This window comes from Liolophura sinensis, chromosome 7, assembly GCF_032854445.1.
Source record: "Liolophura sinensis isolate JHLJ2023 chromosome 7, CUHK_Ljap_v2, whole genome shotgun sequence".
Classification (NCBI taxonomy): domain Eukaryota; kingdom Metazoa; phylum Mollusca; class Polyplacophora; order Chitonida; family Chitonidae; genus Liolophura; species Liolophura sinensis.
The window spans coordinates 37,686,376-37,712,294 of NC_088301.1; the positions used below are offsets into that span (position 1 = coordinate 37,686,376).

Below are 25,919 nucleotides of genomic sequence, written 5' to 3' on the forward strand. Positions count from 1 at the left end.
TAATGAAAGTCTAAACGGTACATTTATAGTATCCGTGTTGAAAAAATATGCAAGAAGATGCATTTCATTCACACTGAAACTGGCTCCATACGAGCTGCATGCAGATATAAAACCATGGATTAACAGTGGATTCATCCATCCTAAAGAATACAACATCCCATGGTATAAACATGTAGGCCTATATGCGCGATATATGAAACCTCTTCATGCCTTCCTGTCGGATATTGATGTACACAACATGTAAGGTACTTCGTACTTGTTGTCATTAAGGCAGTTCTCACATGCGGAGGGGGGGGGGGATTAATTTGTAATGGCGTTTCCCCATCCAAGTTGAATGATGCACGCCATTAACGGAACGTTGAATAAATTATTTTCCCAAGTAAACTGCCAATTGAGGCTGCTTTACATAAATGTCCAGTACCCAAGAGAACTAAGCCTTTACACAGCTGTCGTAAAGAACATCGATGGTATAAGGATACACGCGTGGACAGTAAAGAGGGGGAATGTTAACACATGGAGTCCACAGAAAATGCTAGCCTTTGACAAATTACGCATGTTCAAACAACGATAGATAACATTTCAAGACATGCTTGGGTACACCGTTAAGTACACATTTTAAGTGTTAGGACCTGTAGCAGCGAGTGAGAAAATTGGCAACAGCCTGAAAAACTTTGTTGTGATTTCTCACCGGTTTTAAAACCGTGTCTTCTGACGGGTTCCTAACACCCACACGAGTTAATTCTCACATGCGTAATTAATCCTGGAACATATAACACTGGTGTACGCGTTTCATCAAGGCCCTTTTCTTTACTTTTATGTTTGCAATTGGATTTGTTTTACCAAACATTACATCGGAGTTAGATTTAAGACTGAAAAAGTTAGTAAAATATGTAATCGAGAATAATATATTTTATAGAGCTGTTTGCTTATCTAAAAGCCCATGGCTTTGGTTTTATTATGAGTGCTAAAAGGCTGTAAATTTTGAACATGAACAACAGATTTAATCGTAAAGCTGTATACAATACGTCCTCAGCCCATAATGCTCGCAATACATTCTTACTCTTAAAATCAGCAGTGGGTTCATTCAAAAAGTGAATTATGGCATGCTGAATTACTTATGCAGATAAATTTATGTTATTTTCTTTAATGTACAAGTTAATGTTGTATAGGAAGACATGAAATATTCATTTCTCTTCACGTTCAATAACACATATGCCAACTGTATGACCTTTAAACATTAGGATTCACACGTGTGTCTTTGACAGCTTAGCCTTGGCATAATTTCGCCCTTTAAACATTTGAAAGTGAAAATCATTGGTGTCATTCTTGACCCGTGTGACACAGACTCATGATTCTGAAGAGAGCATGGGGAGGAGGGTGGCAGTGTCACACGCGGAATTCCTTTAGAAAATTTCAGAACTTACAGATTTCAGGAGTTAAAAAACTCTGGCTGTTCAGATAAATGCAGCGAAGGTGATCGCTGGTCGAATGTGGGGTGTTTATGTTGAGAACTAACGTAAACCAACTTCTCACATCGAACAACAATAAATCTGGAAGCGATTTGGCCAAGTTGCCATTCCCAGCTAATTCTACTCATGGTCGGGTTTCCCGGTCAGAAAATCGTGTGGGAAGAGGATGCCAGCGTCACAATAGGAACCACGTGAGGAGAATAATTTGTGACATATTTGGAACAGGAACACTCCGCCGGCAGCATTTAGGGCCATTTCCTCTCGGCGATCATAGGAGTATATCAATGGCGTTGACGTGTGTGGTTAAATACGAGACGAGAAGTGTTTACATAGTCCATGAAATATGATAAATTTACCACAAAAGCGTACAATTGTTAAACAATAGCTTCCAAGGCCCGACGGTATGCATTGCTGCGGAAGGGATCTTTAGAGAGAGACAATACAGATAATACAGTCTTCATTTTCATTGTAAACTTGCTACGGGTAAGAACTTTGCGTCAACGGTGTAACTGATTTATATACCCTTTATCAAAACAGTCCGACTCCCGGAATATAGGGTGTGTTAATCAAATAGCTACAGTAACAGTAGCTGCAAAGCAACGTGTGTTTTTCTTGACATGTTGACATTAGTCTAGTCATAATCTTGTAATGATTGGGACAATAATGGGCAAAACAAAATATTTGCAAAATGTTTACTATTGTCGTCCAAGTGCAGATGGTAAAGAACAGTTGGAAAATTAATAGTGATAATCTTGTGGCGATTGAGGGAAACATGGTGCAAGACAGGAGTCTTGCAATTTGCTTACTGTTGTAGTCCAAATACGGATGGTATTTCCTTGCACATGGATATATACATGTACTGCGCACACACACACAATCGGCTCAAAGGACTGGCTGCAATATGGTATACAGTGGCAGAATGACTTCCATGTCTCCCGCCTGTATGGTCTAAACAAACCAGTGCACGGTTGGGACGAAGGAATGCAACGACTAGCGATAAAGTTTGTGTTTCTTTGTCAGACAGCAGAAACAAACAGCCTCTTTGTTTATCTACAATACTACACAGCTGGTGTAAATATTATCCATCGGCCTTTTCCAAACAGATTTCTGACTTGCCTTCACTCTCTTGAGAGCTGTGGGCCTGCTCAGATACGGGCCTCTGATAGCCAAGACTGCCTGATCCGACATCAAGTTGAGTGTGAAAACGTTTAGTGTTTGTTCAGGGCATTGGCCGCCTCAGTCTCAGTTCTGGCCGACTGGAAACAGCGGGATTGTATAGTCCTAGATCATATCTTCGCTTGGCAAATAAAGAGCGATCGGATACTTTGGGTATCGAAATGTTTAATAACATTTGTCAGGCTGGATACACAGTTGAGCAGATTACCAGCCAATGAAACAACGAAGTAGCTAGTTAGGGGTAGAAGGCAAATAAACAAAGCCATGGCCAGAAAGCGACCAGCAGAAAAGCTGGGGGCGATGTTGTGGCAAGACAAAAGTTCAGCTTAGCCTGATTACAGGGATTCCGTGCCACTGTAGATTGGAAAGGGAAACAAACAAGAAGCCGGGGTAAAAGCTGCGGTAGGTGTCAGCTGCTTTCTCCCGCGCTCCTTGTAACTTATTCGGCTTGGAGTTTGTTTAACCCATACGGAATGCCTCATTCAAGCAAGCCAGAAGGCCCGTCCGTGAGAAGAAGGTTTCTTGGAAAGTATATTCCTAACACTTTCAAAAAGTCGGAAACTTCCTTATAGAAAATGACATAGAAGCCTAGTCATGTTTTTACGTTTTGGAATACTTATTAGCTCACTTCATACATGCGCTTGTCCTTATATATAATTTTTCAAAACTCACGTAAATAATAAAAGAAATCATGCACCACCATCATCAGATGACTCATTTTCTGTTTCTCCATATTTTTATCCAATATTCATTTTATATTTTCCTAATGAATGCACTAAAATGATAACTACCTGTCGGTTATTAATTAATATACCACAATTATTACTGACTATAAAAAAGTACTCATACGTGTAATTATACTGGAAGTCAGTTTTTTCTAATGTATAATCCATAAGTGTATATATATCGTCCCAGAGAGAAAACTAGTCATATACGATAATGTGCTTCACCATGCAAACTTTAGAATGTATCACCATGAAACAGTATGATTCCTGTAGGTGTAAATATTCATTGGACACATGCAGAAACAGCTATACACAGTAGCCATGCATGGTGGTGGAGGTTCTATAAGCTAGTACTATTAAATAATTTACATAAACAATTGAAAAAAAAACTTAATTGACAATAGTGAAGATCTCATCGATTACGAATGACCAGTTACCAACTATCGTCCCTGCTGTGGCTTTGCTATCTCGTCCGAAATGCACGTGAACTGAGACGTGAACCTAACAGGATTTAGGTGAACTGAGAATGAAGCACCTATAGATTTGAAGAAAGACGATAAAATTACACACAAACACACACACACACACACACACACGCACACACACACACACACACACACATATATATATATATATCTGAAAGAAGCAACAGTTCATTTTGTGTCAAATTACAAACTTCACCCCTTGTCTGGATATTGGCTGTTTCTTTTTTATATACGATTCAAATGATTTTCTCGTACACGTAAAGTAACTCTGTTCAAACAAATTAACCTACGAATACTGATGAAATAAATAAATACGTAGATAGATAAATAAAGAAATAATGCCAACACACCATATACATTCAGATCAAAGAGTCGCATACGATGTGAGAAATGGTCTGAGTTTTCATTGCTGATTTGTTCACTTGAGTTACTCTTTAATACATAAATCCAGACTGTCACAATCTTCAGTGTTTATTCTTGGTTGATATCAGTTGCGAAAAAACGTCTAGGCTTACACAGGGTACAAGGCTGTTATCGTAAAACGACACATTTATTTTCAACAAGGTTGACATATGGTAAAACAATCAGAACATGGTATAACAGCCTGCTGGCTGAATCTAAAACCGCTAAATAAAGTGGTTTATTCCGAGATCTAGATCATAAAAGAAAGTGGTTGACATCGCCTTCGACAAACACCAAGGCAGAATTGACCTCCAAGCCGCGCGTACCATAAATCTTCGGTTTTTCTCTTTTCGGCTTTTGGTGGTGCGAACAAACTGAAGTGACAAGTTTATAAAATTACTAAGTTTATATGAGTCTTACATCAAAGTAATGCCCCACTAGAGAAAAGAGTATTCTCTGGTTTTCTAAGACTCAGGGCCACGCGGGCCGGTTTTAATGACAGCAAGATGGCGGCCTACCCCATCAATCGCAACTCAGTGACAGCAAATTCCTTCCCATGAGACGCTTTGTAAATATCGTTCCACAAGAGCAGGAGAATTGTGCAGAGTTTAACACAATAGAATTACAATAATTCAACGTCCTGTAACGACAAAGATTTAACTTCTCTTTAATAGCACACTATTTCACGAGTACAAAGCTCTTGCTTGGTTTTCTATAGGAGATGGTTCCGAGTGAAAATCTACGGTGCCTAGGTCAAGACATTATACTTTGTTCCGGAACCTCGTTAATCTTACAGTCTTTGGATTTCTCTTCGTTTAAGCATCCTACGAGTTAATTGAATTTTCCCAGTTTGATATCACATCAGTGTCCGTTATATTGTGCAGAGAAAATTGTTTTGCCACAACATTTGCGCGAAGTGTCTATAAATTCCCTGTAGCCCAATGCTCAGCGTCATTTCTATTCTTCAATCACAAGGAAATTGCCTGTCGAAATATTTACAGACCTTCTTTTAAATCCCGAATCTGTACCTCTATTCATCCATTCAGCAAAAGAAAACGAGTTGAGACATTTATATGCATGTCATACAAAATTTTAAGAAACCATTAATATATTGGTCCATCAACTTCACAAATATATTAAGATGTATTATTGTTCCAGAAGTAAGTATTACATAAGTACAATCGTTTCTCGATTTTTCTCGACGCTTTACCAATGTTGTTTTAGTAATTTATCAGCCCTGCTTCTGAGTTCCAGCATCTCGAGTTCGAATCCAGGTATATTTTATTTGTTTCAACCTTAACTCCGGATGTACTAATTTGCAAGGGATCTCATGCGGATTCATATTGTGCCAGTTCATCCGCGGTTATAATCGACCAACCGAAATTAGTCATTAGTTTTTCGGGGTTTTTTTGCCAAAGTTCAGTAAATATATACAGTGTTTCGGCTAAGCCTGAAATAAAAGGTTCGGAGACACAAAACATGCTTTCATTCCTATGTTAATGCCAGTGTACAACTTACAGGTGGACCACAGATTACATAACTACTTCTGTGTGTGAAGTATACAAAATGTGTACCACTCGTAGGAACAGCATTGACAGGATTTATGCGAATTTGTATACGTTCAGACTAATAAACATTCATTATGGGCAACTAAATGACCCTTCTTGTAAATAAAAAAATCATATGTAGTCAGAAAAAATATGAACAGAAATAAAATACAATAAAGTACATCTTTGATTCTGTTTGTTTTTTTTTGTTTTGTTTTTTTTTTTGACAATGGTAATTTTGTTTGTATAAATATTAGAAAAGGACATCTATTTAACAACTATTGAAGTAAAATATGACGCTGTTCACAAACATAAAATTGATGAATTAAACCACATGTAATAAATTTACACGGCAAACCAGCAATACATTGTTACATACACATATAGCATGTACTCTGTACAAGCACTGAGGACTTTGTATACTGTAAATTTTGTAGCTGAAGGACCCTTAGTAAATACTTGTACCTGTTCCGAACGTTTCATAAAAAACGTGCAAGAATATAAAGCGTCTTGAAATATGAGCAGCAACGCAAACTTTAAATAATCAGTGGGAATCTGTACTTGTCCACTGTGGACGTTTGTGTTGACCAATTTTAGATCTCAGACGATATTGGGAAGGCTTGCTAAGAAGACATAGCCTGGAGACATGCTGATCGTAGTCAAGCGCTAATTTGGCCAGAGTTTATTGCTTTGTTTCGACCGGTGGCCGACGAAGGCCAATGAATCTAATCTCCTCGCAAAATGTTGACATAAAGTGTCCACAAATATTAGAATAAGACAGATTTTTCAAGTCATCCAGTGTTCAATAAAAGACAGTTTCCGAGATGGAAAGAGACTAATAATATATCTAAGGCGTATTGGGTCTGTGACGCTAAGCGCGCTCCATCCATGTGGAGAGGCCCTCGAGAGGTGCGTCAACAACGACGTCCAAACAGAAACTAAGGTTCTGGGCAGGCAATATCCGGCTTGGCCAAACTTTGAAGAGTTTACCAAGAGGAGCGCTGGGCATTTGGCAGCCCGAGGGGAAAACGTTCTCAGGCCATTCCTTCTCACAGTTTCCTTCCTCTTTCGCTACACTGGTTAATAAGCTTCGCTTCTTGTGGCTTGTGGATCAGCCAGCCACTGTAGCAGTTATGAATAGCCTCTGGCGACTTTCTAAATGCGAGCGTAAATCAGTGTGTTTCTAAAGAAAAGGAGTCTTAAAGGTTATAAACACTTAACACACGGCACTTTGTCGGTGGTGGTGCTGGAAAACCAACCGAGTCTTTGGTAAGGAAGACAGCACAGTTGCCGAGAGGTAGACTGACTGTGGATCGGTCTTGATGACGCCTTGTGCTCCCACACTTGACTTTTATACTCCCCACAACTGAGTTAGAGAACTGTTTCCGTAATTAGCGGATTATTGTTAAGAGCGACGTCATGAATGGTGGCCGACTTGTATGGCGAGAGGAAATGTTATTGTGAAGCAAAAAACCCGCAAATCAACAAATTGTTCAACTTTTATGAAAGCAGACAAACGTGCGAATGTTATGATTGGATAACAAATATGACCGTTAGAGCAACTGAAAATACCTTTAAAGTTTCTAACAATTTACATTTACCATTTTAGATCTGAAGTAATTCTTATGCATGTTACACATGGGAACAACGCTTGCTGCATAACAACAGTTGTTGCTAATATACTTAACAACAAAGGACTCCAGTAAAAACATATAAATAATGTTGTGTGGTATATTAAACATGTTGACATTTTGAAACATTGACCTAAAAGAGCTGAGATAAATTTACCCATCACATGCAGTTAAGATAATGTAAACAGTTAATATATGAATGGGCAAAAATTACTTCAAGGGACACTTTTGATAGCTTTATTCATTATAAACTTAAAACTGCATTTCCCCAGTCCATATATCTTGGTTTTTATTATCACCGTCATGCATTCTACCTCCGATTAAAAGACCTTGATAATTAACCATTATATATATATATATATATATTAACTATGTATGAATGATCGATGACTTATTTAATACAAGAGTACTTACCGGTATTTAATAACCCAACTATGTTTTTTTTAGTAATAAATTAAAGTGAGGTCCATTTATGATCCACAGTTTTATTGTTCATTTTAATTCATTTGTCAAGGAATGAAAGATCGTAATAATCACCATCAAACAGTGAGGTCATCATGGTTTGTTAGCAAATTTAGCTGAATTAGTTGGAAATATCTACACATCTATATTAAAACATTTGCCAACAGTTTTTTGTCAGTACTGCGTTTCACTTAAATTTAATTTTCGGAGCAAATGACAAAATAATTTGACCAAATCTTGTAAATAACTTTTCTATTCAGATCAGATCTTGCCATTCAGATCATGGTTATGTTTATTTTTGTGTTTGTTGGCGTTTCCATGTATCTAAAATTTCCCTCTGTTCCACACTGAGGGCCACTGAGTCTTGGATGAGACACATGTCTATTTCAAGTACAAACCTATATTTTCATGTCTCCATACCATCTACAGAGCCATAGTCCATTCAGCTGAACAGTATAAGACTATAAAGGAACTCGTAAATGGCTCGTGATTCGTGACAATGTATTTTGGTTTTGTAATAACAGGAGGAAATTCTTGTTGGCGGAAAATAAAAGTTTGTTCTAGGCGATGAACATTCTATGGGCAGCGCTCTGTCATGTCCTATATGGGTACCGGCAAGCCAGTGATAGGCCGTGTCAACGGGGATAGGGGTAATATATGGCCTGTACAACACTCGCTAATAACTTAAACATTGCTAATAGCTTTCGCCGATTATCCCAAAGAGCTATTTCCCACCTCTTTCAACCCCTACCAACAGACGTACCTTTGACAGATCTGCCCAAAGGCGTCAGAAGTGCAAAAACGAGCCGCATATCGCTTACATATCCCTTGGCCTCTGCACGACAGCAATCCTAGACTTCATATTTCCACAACGCCATTTTCCACATATCGTCTCTCTTCGCAGCGATCAACAACCGCATGTTTTGACAGATACGAACACACAAATAGGCTTTAAACTAAGATACCTGATACCAACTGGCAGGCTTTTCTAGTACATCACAAAACAGAGACATATAGAAGGAGGGAACATGAATTTGGGCAGAAAACAGGATACAATGAATAAGTAAATATATAAAACGACATGTTAAGCCCTGCATGTATTTAAAGATCGTTTATTTTGCAAATTTGAGCGTAATTTTTACCAGACGTTAAAAGTAGTTATTTTCATATTAACTGGACTTAAGGGATTTTAAGCGTATTAATTATTTATCGCCTGGAAGGGTTTCCTTCATATTATTTCCGCGCAAAATATCCTGAACACATTACTTGGCTCTATTAGGTCTACATATCCATTCTAACACAACGCTCTAACAATCTGGTCAGTATATGCAACGTTGCTAGCATATAGTGTCAATTTCATGACGTGTGTCATGTGTTTCAAATGCTACTTCTCTCATATCCATTAGTAAATTATATGATCCTTTCTATATTCGACAGATTTGTCTATAATGAGTATATAAACAGGGGGCGGAGATATAGTGGCTGACATGTTTGAAAATGGTGGAGTAAAAATTAAAATATTTAATGAATATTAAGGATGCTATTGTCTTGATAAATGATGCAACTCGCGCACAATAATGTTAAACAAACGCTCATACATTCCACTTGGTATTATCGGCATATTTTGAAAAGTTTTCCAGCTAGCTAACTGAGCATTTGGTGTCAAGTCAGGGCAAACTAACAAAAGACCGAGGACGGATGGAGTAGTCATTAGAAGATCTGAGAGCTGATAAGTCTGTTTCACCCACCAGTCAACCACATGTCCCCATCCCGAGACCAATGGCCGATCGTGTGTCGCCCCAAATGTGCCCATTATCTACCAGTCGGCGGTGAATGGCTAATGAATTAGCTGCAATTAATGCATTCCGATTATTGTAAAGAGAGAATCTCGAACTATTTAAATCAAATTCTCCTTTACCCGACAGTGCTCACGTTTTATCGCCTTTTCTTAACCAGGGCCGTAGTTTATCCAGTTGTTACCTTGGTCGTTTAGCGGCTCTCTATTGTACCGGGGCACGTGATAGAGTCGCGGAACAGGGTGCTAACCCATCAAGTGCGCGCTCGCTCCGCACTAAGACTAGCGACAAGTTGTTTTCAGGAAACTAAAGTTAAAAAGTGAGCTTAAATTTATCAACCAAAGTAGCAATTTAAAGCGTTAAACATTTGTAAAAGAAATCTGTCGACAATATTCCGAGGTAATCGTGTCAGTATATACGATATTGCACGCACTGATTCAAGTAGCACTCCACTTCAATGCAAAAACCTATATACAATGTTTTATATACAGATACCATGATACATGTCAACTGGAACTAATGAACAGCACAATCAAGTGTGTGCAAAAACAGCATTTGTGAAGTCTTAAAGGTGAGATACTTATGTACATTTTACCTTTACCTAATACCAATACAATTGTATAAACAGAATGAATGTAGATGTTCAATAAAAGTATTATCGGCTGTTGTATTGGCTAGGAATTTGCATGTATGAACCAGTTCCAATACATACATGGCTAACTCCAAGCATACAGATTAGATGTTTATTGGATATACAGTATATTGTTTGCGTCATCAATATGGACAGCACTATAAAATTCCTTCACATGAATGAGAATTTTTGTTCCAAAGCAGTTATAAAGAATTAATGGGGTGTCGTTTTATATATTTATTTATTCATTGTATCCTGTATACTGCCCAAATTCAAGTTCTCTCCTTCTATAACCCTAGTATCTCTGTTTTGTGATGTACTAGAATAGCCTACCTGCTGGTATCAGGTATCTTAGTTTAAAGCCTATTTGTGTGTGCGTATCTTTTTGTGTTCGTATCTGTCAAATTGAACAAAACAGTGGTAAAACAAATTGTACAACCGTATATTGGCGGAGATAAAATAACCCCGGCAATATCCATCATTAAACAAAACCGAGTCTGCAGAAGCTCCCATGCAGATTAACTAACACATAAAGTTGGCACACACAGGTGTGCAGTTCTTGTGAATGCCTGTATTCTGTACACTACACCTATATGTATAGACCATTAGTCCAGGTAATTGCATATGAAATCAGTGTTACAAAATGCGCGACTCTTAACCACCAGGCACCCGAGATGCGGATTCTGTTCTGGCCTGGGAATTCCTCTCCTTGTTCGTGAACCATGCATGGTGGCAACGTACAGGTTAGACATGCGCAATTCATGTAATTGAGTGCAAGATTTGCCTCCGAATTGACGAGTGAAGGGGCACTGACTGGTAATACCGCAACGCAGACATTTTAGGCTGTTGATGCAGTAGGCCTATAAATTTCTGCACTGTTAGTTTGCACTTAGTTAAAATATATCAGAATTTTGTCTGTTTTAGACAGAACTGAACACTTTGCAGTGTTATTTCCTACCCCTTGGAGGTTATCAACGTAACAAAATGCTATGACTTCACTTCACAGCTCAAACAAACAAAAATGTTGGCCATGTTAGGTTGATTTTTTTTATATGTTGCAGAGAAAAGTACAGGCTGCAAGTGGTGGCATGACATTGTACCAGGCGATATATTTTTGAGGTTGAAGTTAACAAATTTACTACATAAATAAGTAAGGAAAATCAATGCGCTCGTGTAGCCTATAGGCGGTCGACGACGCTCGTTTGGGCCATATGCACAGTCCAAGGTTAGCTGAAATCCACTTGTCTTAATACATGACTGTCAGTTTCATGGACGAGGAAACCGGGGTGCCTGCACCATGCCTCCCTATCAATTTGGAACGCCCCTTCGTGTTCTACGAATGGTATCTATATATATGGCAATTAAAACAATTAAGCTATATTCTAAAGAAAGAAAGAACTTTCCCATGTGTGACAGATTTGCACGACGTAGTAATGTATGTGTGTCACACGTGGGAAAGTTCTTTAGAATATAGCTTAATTGTTTTAATTGCCATATATATAGATACCATTCGTAGACCACGAAGGGGCGTTCCAAATTGATAGGGAGGCATGCTGCAGGCACCCCGGTTTCCTCGTCCATGAAACTCACAGTCATTGTTTGAGGTACATTTTATACCTTTTAATCATTATGAGACATCCTGTATATAAAACACGATAATAAACATATACGGCATAAATAAAAGGAATTAAGGTACAAAATCCATCCAAAAAAATAGGCGGGGCTTTCGCTGCATGGGCAAGACGGTTAAAATAAGCACTCGCTCGCTACAACTAGAAAGCTCTTGACACTCGTGTGGTCGAAACCAGCTCTCCTTCGACTACAGACCGGCCCGGATAGCACAGTTGGTAGAGCGTCCGCTTCGGGACCGGTAGATCCAGGATCAATCCTTGGTCGAGTCACACCTAAGACTTTAAAAGAGGAAGTTGTAACTTCCTCGCTTGGCGTTCAGCATGAAGGGGATAGTGCAACGACTGGTTGACCCGTACCAGTATAATGGCTCGGGCGGGGCGGCTTACTTGCCTTCGGTAAGTCGTCTCAGTGATGCAGCACTAAATAAAAGAGCGGTGGAAATCCGTCCTGCAACAAGGAGGCACATTACACGTGCATGCACCCTAATGATTCCTTCGTCGTCATATGACTGAAAAATTGTTGAGTACGACGTTAAACCCCAAGCACTCACTCCTTCGACTACCCTTTTAAAACTCATGAAGTTTGTCGGGCACCTGGCCACCGGTTGCAATAACCCAGGAACAAAGCTACCAACGTTTGCGTGACTGATCACGAGTTTGTTCTATGACAAATATAATGTAAGATACATTTGTTATACATTTGTTTCACTGCCGTTCATCGGATACTAGAAGTGTATACATAGATACGTTTTTATTAAATATGCACAATACGAAAAGTAAAAGTTGCAGCATAATGTTTTTCGGTTTAAATTTTGAAAAAAATCTGCAACCTATCTTAATGTTTCCTTATGTACAGATGTGTTGAAAATCTTAAAGTTGTGGAATATCATGCGTACAACATGTGCCCAACACGCGAAAGCATAGTAATCCCTCACGAAGGCCTAACCTAGAAGTGTAACAAACTGTACGGGTTAAAAAAAAACGAATGCCTAATAGGCCATTGCAACATGGTTTAATGTAAATTTCTAGAAAAGAGTGCCATTTGCAGTACAATAGCCGCAATGTTTCCCTTTTTTTCTTCTTCTAGAAAATATTAGTCTAACATTTGCAGTATACTATTGCGGTAATGTTTGTGTGTTTTTCTAGAAAATAGTGCCATTTGCAGTACTATATAGCCCGAATGCTACTAAGTTTTCCAGAGAAATTAAATATTACAGTTAATATAGTTTGGGGGGAGGGGGCGGAGGCTTTTTTCTCCCATATGTGACCGGCACGGTGTTTTTCCGGGTGTCTTTCTCATTCGCAAGGCTTCATTAAGGCAGCGCCTTAAGACTTACGACAGTGTGTTTTCGTGTGCAATGACACGACCTCGTGGAGTGATGGGAAGAATGATAATATCGACGTTAAAACTCAAAGCAGACAAACAATATTCATGTGCTCTCTTCCCTACCGCTAAAATGAAATAGACTGCCGGACATAACCCTAGATGTCGTGTTTGGGAAGGTCTGGCAACAACCTGCGGATGGTCGTGGGTTTTGTCCAGAGTCTGCCCAGTTTCATCCCACCAAACTATATCCTGGCCGCCGTCGTATAAGTGAACTATTAGGCCTACTGTGCGCGGCGTAAAATAGCTATCAACTACATAAATAAATAAATAACCCGAATTGCAGTCTACCAAAAACTTTCGCAATTTTTTTTTTTTAACAAAACTTGGTTTATGGATTTGAGCTCTAATTTCCCGTCATGATGCCTCACATAAACAGTGCTGCAATTATGCATGTGCCAGAATGTCTTTGGTGGCGGAAGGTGAGACTCGGTCCCGATTTTGAGTCGTCTTGCAGTCTCTCCTAACGTGCCACCAACGACAATGCGAAAAGTAAATCCGCGCTGGGCAACGCAATAACTGTTTTGTGAAGTGGACTGAGGATGATGGAAGGGAGACAACTCCAAGAATGCACTATAAAGAAGTATCTAGCGTTCATGTACGCCTACTGTGTCTCAAGATTTGCTTGACGAGGACAGAAACTATTTTATTAAAGATACATGGCATTGTCTTAAGCACCAGTACAGAAGAATCTGTATTACGAGTAAAACTAGTAGGCCTATTATTGTTTGTCGGTGTTGAAGTTCTATCGATACATCATGGGCTCTGCATGATCTAAAAAATGTAAGCTGGCCTAACCGTTTTATTGTATATGATACAGGCTGTGGACAGACGAAGACTACTTTTAAGCACGTCAAGTTTTACTTTTAACGTGTCATTTATAGCTTACACAAAAATAATGTTTTGTGCAGGTGTTCATGAGACTAGAATACATGTTATGTGGTGGGGAAAACAATGGAAACAAACATGTTATGTATTCCATCGTGCTATACATGAATTGAAGCGGGGGGGGGGGGGGGGGGGTAAGCCCTTCTAGCCTAGATAAGTCAGGCAAGACATGCCTTATGGAAACTGATTCCATCTCACCTATTCAATGGGCAAGGTGGGTTAAGTTTTATCCTACATTGTAATTATAATACAAAAAAAACTGAGCAAAATTCTTCCGAGTTTTAACTGTAGTGTCCTTAATTTTTGGAAAGAAATGCAGCCGGAAGTCGTTCCGTTTTATGATCAAATTGTTTGGAACAATAAACTCATTTTGGCGAGAAGTTGGGATTGTGTATATCCGAAATTTGTTTGATGAAACTGGCACTTTTAAACCGTTGAATTTTACTTAGTCAGTAGCTATAAAATTTGGAAAACTGTGGAAACTGCTATTTTGAAAAATGTCTCAGATCACCCTTTTGTTGCCGGTAAAAAGCCAAACTTAAATTTTTATATGACGTACATCCGAGACGTTAGAATGGATAGTGATAAAATAACAACTAAATTCCTATACAAACGTCTTTTAGATCATGTTTCTCTTGAAACAGTTATGAAATGTATCCCAGCCAATTTTTATTCTTCAGATAACAAAATTTGGCTTTTATCTCATGAAATTTGTGTAAACAACAAAGTGAAATCAGTGCAATACAAAATTTTACACTCTATTTATTCATGTAATAAATATCTGTTGAAAGTGACGGTTAATGAGTACCTAACCTGTGACTGCTGTGACCAGGAAGATACGATAGGACATAATTCAATTACGCTAAATGTCCTCAGAAAGGCAGATTTTGTCATTTATTCGGGAAATAGCTCTGTGCATGTTTAAATACTGAGATAAATTAAATACTTCACAGAAGCGTCAGAGTCTGCATAACAAACAAGTTAATTTTTGTTTATTAAATGCAAAGTATTATATATATGTCTGCCACATTATGAAACAGAGTGTCTATTTCTCGTGTTTCACATCGTATATTCATAATGAAATATCAGCTTTATTATGAGGTATCAAAAGGGGTAAGTCTGATAACTTGAAGGCATTCCAGATTTAGTTATAGCGTTCCGTTCCAGATCTAACTCTACAAGAATATTGTCTTTAGCCCATGCAGATAGAGCCATCATCCTTCTGAAAACATTGTTCAGCATGACAAATTCAGTGCTGATGTTGATTAGTGTTTCGGTACAACTGTAATATTGGAACATTTGTATACATATATATATACGATGCTCGGCAAAGAGCATATTTTATACATATGGGCCTAACACAGTATATATCTTTGTCTCATCTGCCAACAGCATTACGAACACACAGACGGATAATAAACGCAAACGTGTGATGAAATGAGACAGATCCAATCAGCAAAACACTCTCTGTAGACTTACCGTTTACCTAAGCTTAATTAGCCTGTTGCAGGTGGGAAAGTTCACCACGTTGAAACTTATTGATTTATTCTGGAAACTTCGTTTTTCTTTACATCCATGAAACTGGATGTAAAGAAACTGGATATCCAGATGAAAAAGTCATTGAGTATAAAACAACAGTGTAAGTTCTAAACCACTTACCAACAGATTCTTCAGTTCGTAAATAGGCCTAATTTGTAGGTGCTTTAATTCAGGATATTGGTTAATACATTAAACATCCGCCCTCTCCCACTTGAACGTGACAAACCAAATAACTCAAAAAGCCAGATTTAGGCCTGATTCAAGCCTGTGTCCCCAATGAACAGTGGTCACTATTAATGGTACTTTTCTAAGCCTACAGGCCTACCCACTGATGTTGAATGTACAGAACACTGCAAACAATTGTGTATGATTTTAATCACCTTAGAGTACGTATAATAACAACAAACAAAAATGCAAATATAATATGATAAACCCAGATATGTGGGTATATAATGTAGTATAGTTCAATATAGTGAAATGAGCCAGCCAAGGATCTTTCAACATTAACGGTGGGTAATACTGATTTCAATGAAACAGATAAATGACAAATGATCGAGTAACCTGGGACTGCGGCATGATATAGCTTTGTGTATGGGCCTAGAAAGCATATAGGCCTGTACAATATACCGTACATATTGTAGAGCCCGTTTGATCACCAGTGTAGATCACCAGTGTAGATCTTGAATCGAAGAGTAGCATAACATTACACGACGAAATCGTTTGTCTCTATCAACGGGAGGTACCAATGGTACCATTCTTGCGACTCAGTACAAGGGAGGCTACTCTTACATTAGAGGACTTTTTGTGAACATTATTTGAAAGATGTTTAATGCTGCAGACTAAAATGGCTATAGAAACTTGTGCATGTGCATATAAACGAATAATGAACAGTTCATTTTTTTCTGATTTTATGAAGAATCGGTTACAAGTGATTTACCCAGCTAGGACTAATGTAAGGACTGGTCAATTTTCTCAAAAAAAAAAAAAAAAAACGATCCCAAGCGGCATACCCCTCACAGTGCATGTGCCGCTCCGTACGCTTTGTATCACTGCCACCACTGGGCAAGCTTGACCCTTGGGGTCTGTACGACACACACAGGCTTATTTATGCTTAGTCTCGCCACTGATGCCCTCTCAGGTAAATATAATCTTTATTCAATCAATGAAATTGCTTCATGTGTCCGTTTCAATCATACTGTGCGTAAGGAGAATTCATTTGTATCAAGTATAAATAGAAACAAAGGTTGAGATGTATTGTTTGTCTTTTTTAGAATCACTTCCTGCCCTATAATAATGAACCTAGTGGGTGGCAGTGGTGTAAAGAGAACGCAAGGAGATGCCCGTGCGTTATAAGGAGTATAACCAAGCAGCTGAACATCCACATTGACACAAGACTGCAACTAAATTCTGTGGGATAGAATGTTGGCTTGCATTCTAGGCTACGCTTTACGTCATTACTTCTTCCTGTATGTCATGTGATCAAATGACCTGTCTAATAAAAAGGATGGGAGACAGATGTAGAGAACTGCGACGATGAAATTTGTGATAAATCCCGGGGTGATGGTTGAGGTGGTATAGATTAACGGGTAATGACTTCATTGTGGTCGTGGAGTTATGTTTGTATTATCTCATAAACAAATGCTGGAAGTCTTAAATCGTGACTCTAAAGAAATTCACTGCAACAACAACAACCGCAAAAATGTGCTATTTTGGGATTGATTTCATTCACTTAATTATGTCTGTTGGAGTTATACGCCCATGCTTAGGGGTTATTTGAAGTAAGGGCCATTTTAAGCAAACCGAGTCTTCTGTTAGGGTGAGTTTCTATGTAATTTTATACGGAGAACATTGTGAATCGTAATTTTTTTTTTTATTACTATCTCCACTGGGCAAGGTGGTTTCAAGCATGACATATTTCTAGGATACATACCCGTCCAGGTTGATCAACCGAAAAGTACATACATGACGATAATACATGAAGTTTTTATTGAATTAGCCTAAAATGTTTGAAGCCATGTTCTCTAATGAACGGAAAATAAGTTCTGACCAGTTCCATTGTACTCATTTGCTTTTACTAAGTTTATATATGTAAGCTTTTGATTAGTATGGAAATGAATCATGTGACGGTATTTTATGCTCATGGGTGGCATGAGTTCTTAGAGGAATAAATGTGGGCAGAGATTAGACATGAATCAGTGGAAAGAATGGGATCTTTTTCGGGGTGGTTGGTGGGGAAGGAGGGGTTTATGGGCTCTTTGACCAACAGTTTTTGGGGGTGGTTGGTGGGGAAGGAGGGGTTTATGGGCTCTTTGACCAACAGTTTTTGTATGCTTGTAAATATCTTGAAATCTGTTGTTGAAAATATTCACTGCTGTTTACATAGATTGTATATCTACTGTAAATCCTCATCCTTTTCAACCACTAAAGCAGTTTTTTTTAAAGTGGAAGTGTTGTATACAATTCTTAGGAACGTGACACTAAAAATTATTTGTTTGTGTCACTTCATAAAACTGAGCAAATTATTTCTCTACACCCCATAGTTCTCTCATAATGTTTCAAAATACCGGTTGCAGAGGTGGTTGAAAAGATTAAAGGATTAGGGAATGTAAATTATTAAATTTTTTTCTGTTATTCTTTGATGGATTAGTATGTTAATGCAATAGGCCCAATCAGCATTGGGACTCGAGAGTTGATGCAGACTTAGGCGAGACATGGGGCGCTCGTAAATAACCATGGCTAAAAAATTTTATGGTAAAAAATCTGATGTTCCATTGAGTTGACATGCCTTGTTATATTCAGTCTAGCAATAGTCGTAAAATCACTCCTTTTCCTCATGTTAGTTTGCAAGAGCCTTGTCTCGTCTTTGTCTATGTGAACTTGGGAGACCCCTGAAATATTGAGTGAGCTTATAGTAAGCAAAGATATAAACGCTTGCAACAAAGGCTAGATACTGAATATTTTTACATAATGGAAAAAATTTGTTTTGTTTTTCAGTGTTTGGCTGTAATTGTAAATAGAATATGGACTTTGTTGATTTGGACAAAGTTCTGGATGACTTTGAGGAAGACGAAGGTAAAATTTTAGTGTTACTGCACTTTACTGTGGTGTATTTTTTGATATTGTCGATAAATCTGATTTCTAACTGTTATATAATCTCTCACTGTGAGGAAATGCATAAAACATCGACTGAGAAATATTTTACATACACTATTTTATTCCTAAAAACTATAACATTGGTGCTTATAAATTCTTACTTGCACCAATAAAGCTGAAGTATTACTTTGTTTTATGTTACAGAACGTATATCTGTGTGTGTTGTTGAGAATGAAGCCAATGCAAATGGGTATGGACATGGACCTAACACAACGAAGACGTACAGTATCTCGATAACTGATAACTACAGCAATGTGCCCTATCCGCAGCAGGTGTCTAACGAGGCTCCCGACCCCAGATAGCCGCTGCACAATAGTGTCTATGGTGTGCCATTCAAAGTAACAGATAACCTGACCTTATCAGATGCTGATTTTGGTTTTTCCGACAAGTTTTCTACACCTCTGAAGGACACTCAACTGGATCTTGTGAAAGAAGAGCCAAACAGTACTGATTATAGCCCTGACACAGAACCTCTTGGGCAGTTGCTCCAGAGCAATGGTGTGTTAGAGATTCGAGATCTTCAGGTCGGTCACCCCACATGTTCCACTTTACCCAGTGCCACAGCAGAGTTCCCACAGCCTACATATTACGAATCTGTGGTAACAAACGTCTCACCTCAGGAGTCCAGTATTTCTACAGACTCTGGGTCTGTGCAGAATGTGGATACAGGAAAGTGCTTCCATCAGAGGACTCAAGAGCTGATGAGAAGTGTTCCCCTGTAAATAATCACTCAGATGTTAACCAGTGGCATGCGCGTAATGAAAATACTGTGGGTGCTAGTTTGCCTAATGTTGAAGAAGAGCATCCTGCAACAGAGGTGGTGAACTTTAGTGATGCTACATTTGGTACAAAAGGAGCTGTTGAACCAGCAACTAATGGTGATGTGCATGTATGTAACCTCTGTAAGTAGTTCGAATAGTTTTGAGGCCAGTTCCAATAATGTTGTAGGGTTTGAAGAGTGTAGTGATAACATTAGTGATGCTGAAATTATGTCATACTTGGATGGAACAGAGAGTGTGATGGCATCCAGTAGTGATATCAATGCAGGGAAAGAAGACTCAGAAGAAACCGCAGATCAAGACAGAACAGTTCAAGGCTCTCCTGCTGATATACATCAACAGGGAAATGAAAACAGTCTGGTGAATTCAATGGATTATTGTTATGGAAAATATCAATGATAATGATCAATCTGTTGAAAGATCTGTTGCCGCTGTAGATGACATATCTTCAGTAAATCTGACAAAACAGACTGTGGATACATCTTTCGATCTGCGTGATGAAGTGCAAGTACAATCCACAGCCTCTGAATTTCACCCTGTGTCAGATTTGTTGAATGCGAAAGTTGAGGGGAGATGTTGAAAAAACCCAATGGCTTATTAGACAAGCCCTATGACCAAGGAGGACTGCTGTGTTTTACGCAGTAACAAATAATGTACCTGAAGGAGCCCTCAGACTCAAGAGTCTATGGACACTTCTAGTTTACTTTCAGAAGACAGTGGGCTGCAGAATTCTGTGGAACAGACTGAAACCAGCTCCACCTCTGCAATACCAAGTTCTGTCAACAGTGCTGGCATTGATCCAGAAAATGTGCCAAAACCTGATCATTTGTTGGAAGTAGCTCTTGGTGCTCCGAGTGCTGAGGGTCTGGTGTCTGCCTCACCCAGGGCACAACTTTCCCAGGCTCCCAAGGCTAACTGCCCAGGTGTCAAGCCCAAAGAGCCCCAGAGATTAAAACGGCCCTCCAGTCTGTTAGGCTTGTCAACCGTCTCATTACAGCCTGTGATCAATGTACCCAAATCACAGTCTCTGCCCAGGTCTTTTGCCCTAGGTGCTACGGACTCTAGGAACATTGTGAAGAAAGTGAACAAGACATTGGAGAGTGTGCCTACAAACAGTTGTCAGGACTTTACCAGCAATGTTAGTGATAGTTCAGCGCTGATGGATGACAGTGTAGATACAGCACAGGCTGTTGCAGTGGAAAACTCAGAAACGGTTGTTGGGAATTCTGTGGCAGAGGTAATGCCACAGCTCAGCATAATGCCTGAGGAAGCTGTCTGTGATCTGAAAGTACTGAAGGGGAACATGCTATGCAAACGTCTGTTCCCAGAGAAGGACAACACCAAGCATGGGGAGCTACCCCCGGGTGCTGGGCCTCATGAGGTATCCAGCATATCTCGTGAAGGCAGACCTGAGAGTCTTAATCTGCCTCGTTCCTGGGGTTCCCCAGTCACCTACCTGATACAAAACACTATGGAACGCTCGCAACAGGGCAGGATTACTCACTCGTCTGATTCTTCAGGTATGCTTGTAGATCAGGGAACATAATAACCTTTGTCTTTTAGCATACATATATAGCCAGGTCAGGACAAAAGTCTTGAAATGACCTGGCTGTTCTATCAAGCATTCTTCCTGAAGTGGGGGAGGCATGGGGATCATAATTGTGCACATGACTGGAAGAAAGTAACACATTTTTGGGAAAAAATAAAACAAAGGCATATCAATTCCTGGTCCTTTTAGATTCCATTTTAACTTTTAGAATAAAGCTGTCCAAAGTAGACAGAAATTTTCACATGGTTTCACAGGACTGATGACTGTGAAAAGCTCAAAAGCCCATCAGTGCAAATCCAGTCAAATTTTGGATGTTTTAGAGCAGCTCAGACAGTTACTTTTCACATAATATCAGCCTCTTCAGTACACGGGCATGAGATTTGTCCTTTTTTGGAGGAATTTCTCTTTATTTATACAAAAAATGCATCAGAAAAATGTTCAAAATTTAATTCAATGATGCTAAAACTGTAAAAATTATGAGTAGGATGTCTAGTTTCCCCCTTTACATCGCTGTGTCTGTCTCATCCCTGGTGCACATTGTAACATTTATAATGCAGGTTACTTTATAACTTTTCAAATGTTAAAATTATGGATCCTGTATCCCTTTAAGAGTAATGATTTAGAATCTAATTTCAGCTAGGGCTGCATGCAGTTTTGCTAACTAAATTGGCAAACAGTTGATGCTCTGATTTAACTTCTGAAATCTGCCCAATCGTTTGAGTCCTAAAATCTTTACTGTTATAGTGAACGTAACAAATTTTTAAATGCATTTTATTTCAAAACTGTTACTCTTGGTGATATCGCTCCATGAAAAGAAACTCGAAGAGCAGTAGTTGATCTGTTTACCGACCAATTTTCAGTAACAGTGGTTAGCAGTCTTTGTTTTTCCAAAATTGATAAATAGATTAGGTCATTGTATGAATTAAACAATCAGTAGCCAACTTCCACACCTCTTGACCGATTTGAATAAAATTTGCATCCCTGGTACCCCCAGTAGTCTTGCACTTGCATATCAATTTCAATGCAATTAGTCAACCAGTTCTGGAGATTTGTTTTCTAGATTTTCATACTTCTCCAATGTGGTGCATGAGTGGGTCAGAGGTGCATAAAGTTGTATACACCAACACACAACAATTTGGTGATGAACTGTTAAGTAATTAACAAATATACAGTCTCTCACAAAATGACAAAAATCAGTTTTCACAGAAGAAAAAAAGAGAAGATCTCAGCATGAACAATAGGCTTGATTGCTACAGTAGCTTTTTAAATATTAGCCTATGATGACATTAAGTATTCAATCCATAAGGTATATTGTATTGGGTTCAATTTGTATAAACCCATCTAATACCACTGTTTTAATTTCTATTCCTGATTCTTGGGGAGCAGAAAATGGTTTGTGTTTAATCATGATTCTTCTTTATTCATGATTCATCATGTGGGAGTTGAATGTTATATTGAAATGGAACTAGGTTAAAGGCATAAAATGCTGAAGGGTCCCTGTGATATTTTCAGACGGCCCTCCGTCATACCTGGATTTGGAGGACAGTGGCAGTGAGGGTGGGGCAGTGGGCGGGGCACCTGCAAATCCCAGAACCAGCTTGGGAAGTGTTGCCCCTAAGTGGGTGCCAGATGCTGAGGCACCTAACTGTATGCAGTGCGACTCGAGGTTCACATTCACAAAGCGAAGACATCACTGCAGGGCATGTGGCAAGGTGAGTCGATGAGATATTATGATTAATACTATTTTCAATTCACTGCCTGGAACCTGGTGATAAAATAAGTATTGAGATCTATTAAGAGTGACTTTAATTTGAACTTTGTGAAGTGAATTTTTTAAATGAATTTTATAGACTGGTAAATGTATTAAGCGTTTTGGCCTTATAAACTGTAAATAGACTTCTATACTCCAGTTATAGGTAACTGAGGTTGAATTCCTGTGTTTCAGACTGTATACAAATAATTGGAATGTAAAGTTTCAACTGTACCATCTATCCTTCTTCATGTGCAAACGTTTGAACTAAGATAATCAACAATGGTTTACTGTGAAATTTTGTTTTCATTTTGTATAAAGTTTTATTTCATTGCATTGATTTGTTTTTAATGCTGTGCGCCGTCACAGCATTATAAATGAATTTGTCACTTATATGACAGCGGTCAGGGTTCTAGGTTATGGAGTGCCAGGTGTGCACCACCACCTTTCACAAGTTATCTTATTAACTTCTGGACTTAAACCAACGAGAGCTGGATTTGAACACATGACCTCACAATGAGTCTGGATGGGTCTATTTCAGTATAGGCTTGATTAGTACATGTATGTTACATCAACCTGCAATTTCTGTTTCCTTTTAATTGGTTTCAGGTGTTCTGCTCGACATGCTGTAACCTGAAGTGCAAACTTGAGTACATGGGTAGCAAGGAAGCTCGGGTTTGTGTGGCATGTCATGAGGCCATTGTTACAGGTAAACACACCTCTGATATTATGCAGAACACATGTTCATGTAGTCAACATGTACAGGGCAGTGGTAAGGAAGATCCTAGTATGGCTTAGTTTCACTGATTTGAGATGTGTTAAGTATATATGTCAGTTTTTTAAGAACTTACATTTCATAAACAAAAGCTTCCATGATTCCAGTTGGGATATATGGAAGTGTCGGTAGGTTCACATTCATAATTTGTCATGTTATTAAAGATTCCTTCCTTCAGTCAAATTTGAGTTTAAAATGAGAGTGAACAGTTTAACAAGCAATGAGCAGGAAACTGAAATTACCTCCCTGGTTTCTAGCTTTTGGAATTAGTGAAGCTTTGGCCAATAAAAACCAAAATACATGGATTTTCTAGGTTGACTGAATAATATTTACAGATGAAAAAAAGTGGAAATCTCGAATTTGGTACTTAGGTATTCATTTTTTCATATTATCCATTTATTTATTTTTGAAAATTATTTTTTTAAGGGTCCTCCTGATCAGATATACTATAGGCATTGTATTTACCATGGCAACATGTCTTCAACATGTGTGGTAGCGGCATAATCAACTTATCTGACAATCTGTATGTACAACAAGCATATGTTTTCCATTGTCATTGTCCATTTTCCATTATGAGGACAAATTAAAACATTTTTAAGAGGAGGTAGTGAAGAGAGAGGGGTTATTCTCATCCTTGAATTTGACTATGGTTTGTTTCTGAAATTTCTTGAAAATTGTACAGATTTGGATAAACTTCTGTACAACTTTATCATAGCTTACTCTGAGATTACAGTATTAAGTCATTTTTTCTTATTCAGTTATACTGAATCCAAAGCCTGCTCTGTGTTAAACACCTGTTATTTATGCCTTGGCTTTATCTAATACCCAGCCTGCTCATCTGTCCTGCCTGAATTTGCTAAAGTTGCCCACAATGAAGTCTCTGCTATATGCTTCTGTGTTGTAATTTGGTTTTGCTTTGTAGATATTCACAACCAGATGTAAGGCGTTACAACCTGTTCATGAAAGACTTCATAATCACATCTCACAAAGAATTGTTTGTAACATTACAGTCATGACAATGACAGTGGTGATGATCCATGTATCTCACACTTATTAATGTTGTTAACAGTCCGTATGTTTGAATGATTGTAATTTTTTTTAAAGGTACACTCTTCAAAGTAAAGTATACTCTCACTTTAACATTTTATCAGTAAAGGCTTGCTTATCCCATCAAGACACCAACATAGTTATAAGTAGGGGACTTGCAGCCTTTTGGAGCAGGAGAATTTCCCATGGTCCATGAGGTGCATCAACTGTTGGCATGGGAGAAAGAGGGGAATGGTGGATTGAGGTCTTACCTCTTTAACTGTAAAGAAATTTAATGGTCATGGACAAATGCTTCTGCTCTAACAGTTTTGATTGTCTCCGATTCCATTCAGCACATCAATAAAAAATATGTATGACTTATCCCTGGCTGTGTTATGTTTGGCTAGCTCAAAGTCGCTGTGGGCCAACTGACCGTAGTCCTAACCCTAACAACCCGAGTGAGTACTGCTCCACTATTCCACCCCACCAGCAAGCCAACGCTCATACCCCAGCCCCTACTGTTCTAGTGCCTGTCGGTGTTCTCAAGCGAGAGGGTGAGTTCTCTCCTGTACCTCCTGTATACCCCACATACAGTTTCTCTCAAATGCCTGCAGTAAAAAGCTGCTCAATGCAGACACCTTTTATTCAGTGTGAAGAATTAAGATATCGTATAACATAAGATATATATATATGTATATATATATATATATATATATATATATATATATATATATATCGTCCGAATCGTCCTTCTAGATTAAATGAAGTATCCAGTGTGCACAAAGGTATATAAAATAGCCTTTATGGGAAAAGGCAAAAGGAGATTGCTTAAAGGAAAACCAAAAATTATACTTTCGAGTGCTCCTACTTTTTAGTTGTGTCTGAATGTTAGAGTACACTACTCCACTGCCACACCTGAAAACTCTACTCCTAGGTGCTTTGGCCTCTTGGTAGTCAAAGTTTCATGTAGATCTGACTGGTTCACTATCTCACTCGAACAAAATGCACAGAAACTACCCAAATATATTTATAACTTTGAAGTTAAACTCCATAAAAGTTAGTAGAAATAATCAGAAAATTTTTTGATGATCATGTGTTTGTAATTTACAGATTTCTTTAGT

The 25,919-nt window shown here is 38.6% G+C and overlaps 1 protein-coding gene across 2 annotated transcripts in view; it reads left to right on the top strand.

Moving 5' to 3' along the window:
* The first annotated feature begins 20,284 nt into the window (after positions 1–20,284).
* Positions 20,285–25,919, top strand: part of LOC135469607 (zinc finger FYVE domain-containing protein 9-like) — a 17,927-nt gene continuing 12,292 nt past the window's right edge. The window contains exons 1-4 of one of the 2 annotated variants that reach the window (XM_064748106.1): positions 20,285–21,218; positions 22,760–22,959; positions 23,607–23,706; positions 25,206–25,352. In XM_064748106.1, coding sequence (XP_064604176.1) covers positions 20,384–21,218; positions 22,760–22,959; positions 23,607–23,706; positions 25,206–25,352 — 1,282 coding nt within the window. In that variant the 5' untranslated portion in view covers positions 20,285–20,383. The remainder of the gene's footprint in view (positions 21,219–22,759; positions 22,960–23,606; positions 23,707–25,205; positions 25,353–25,919) is intronic. The other variant, XM_064748107.1, reaches the window with a different exon arrangement.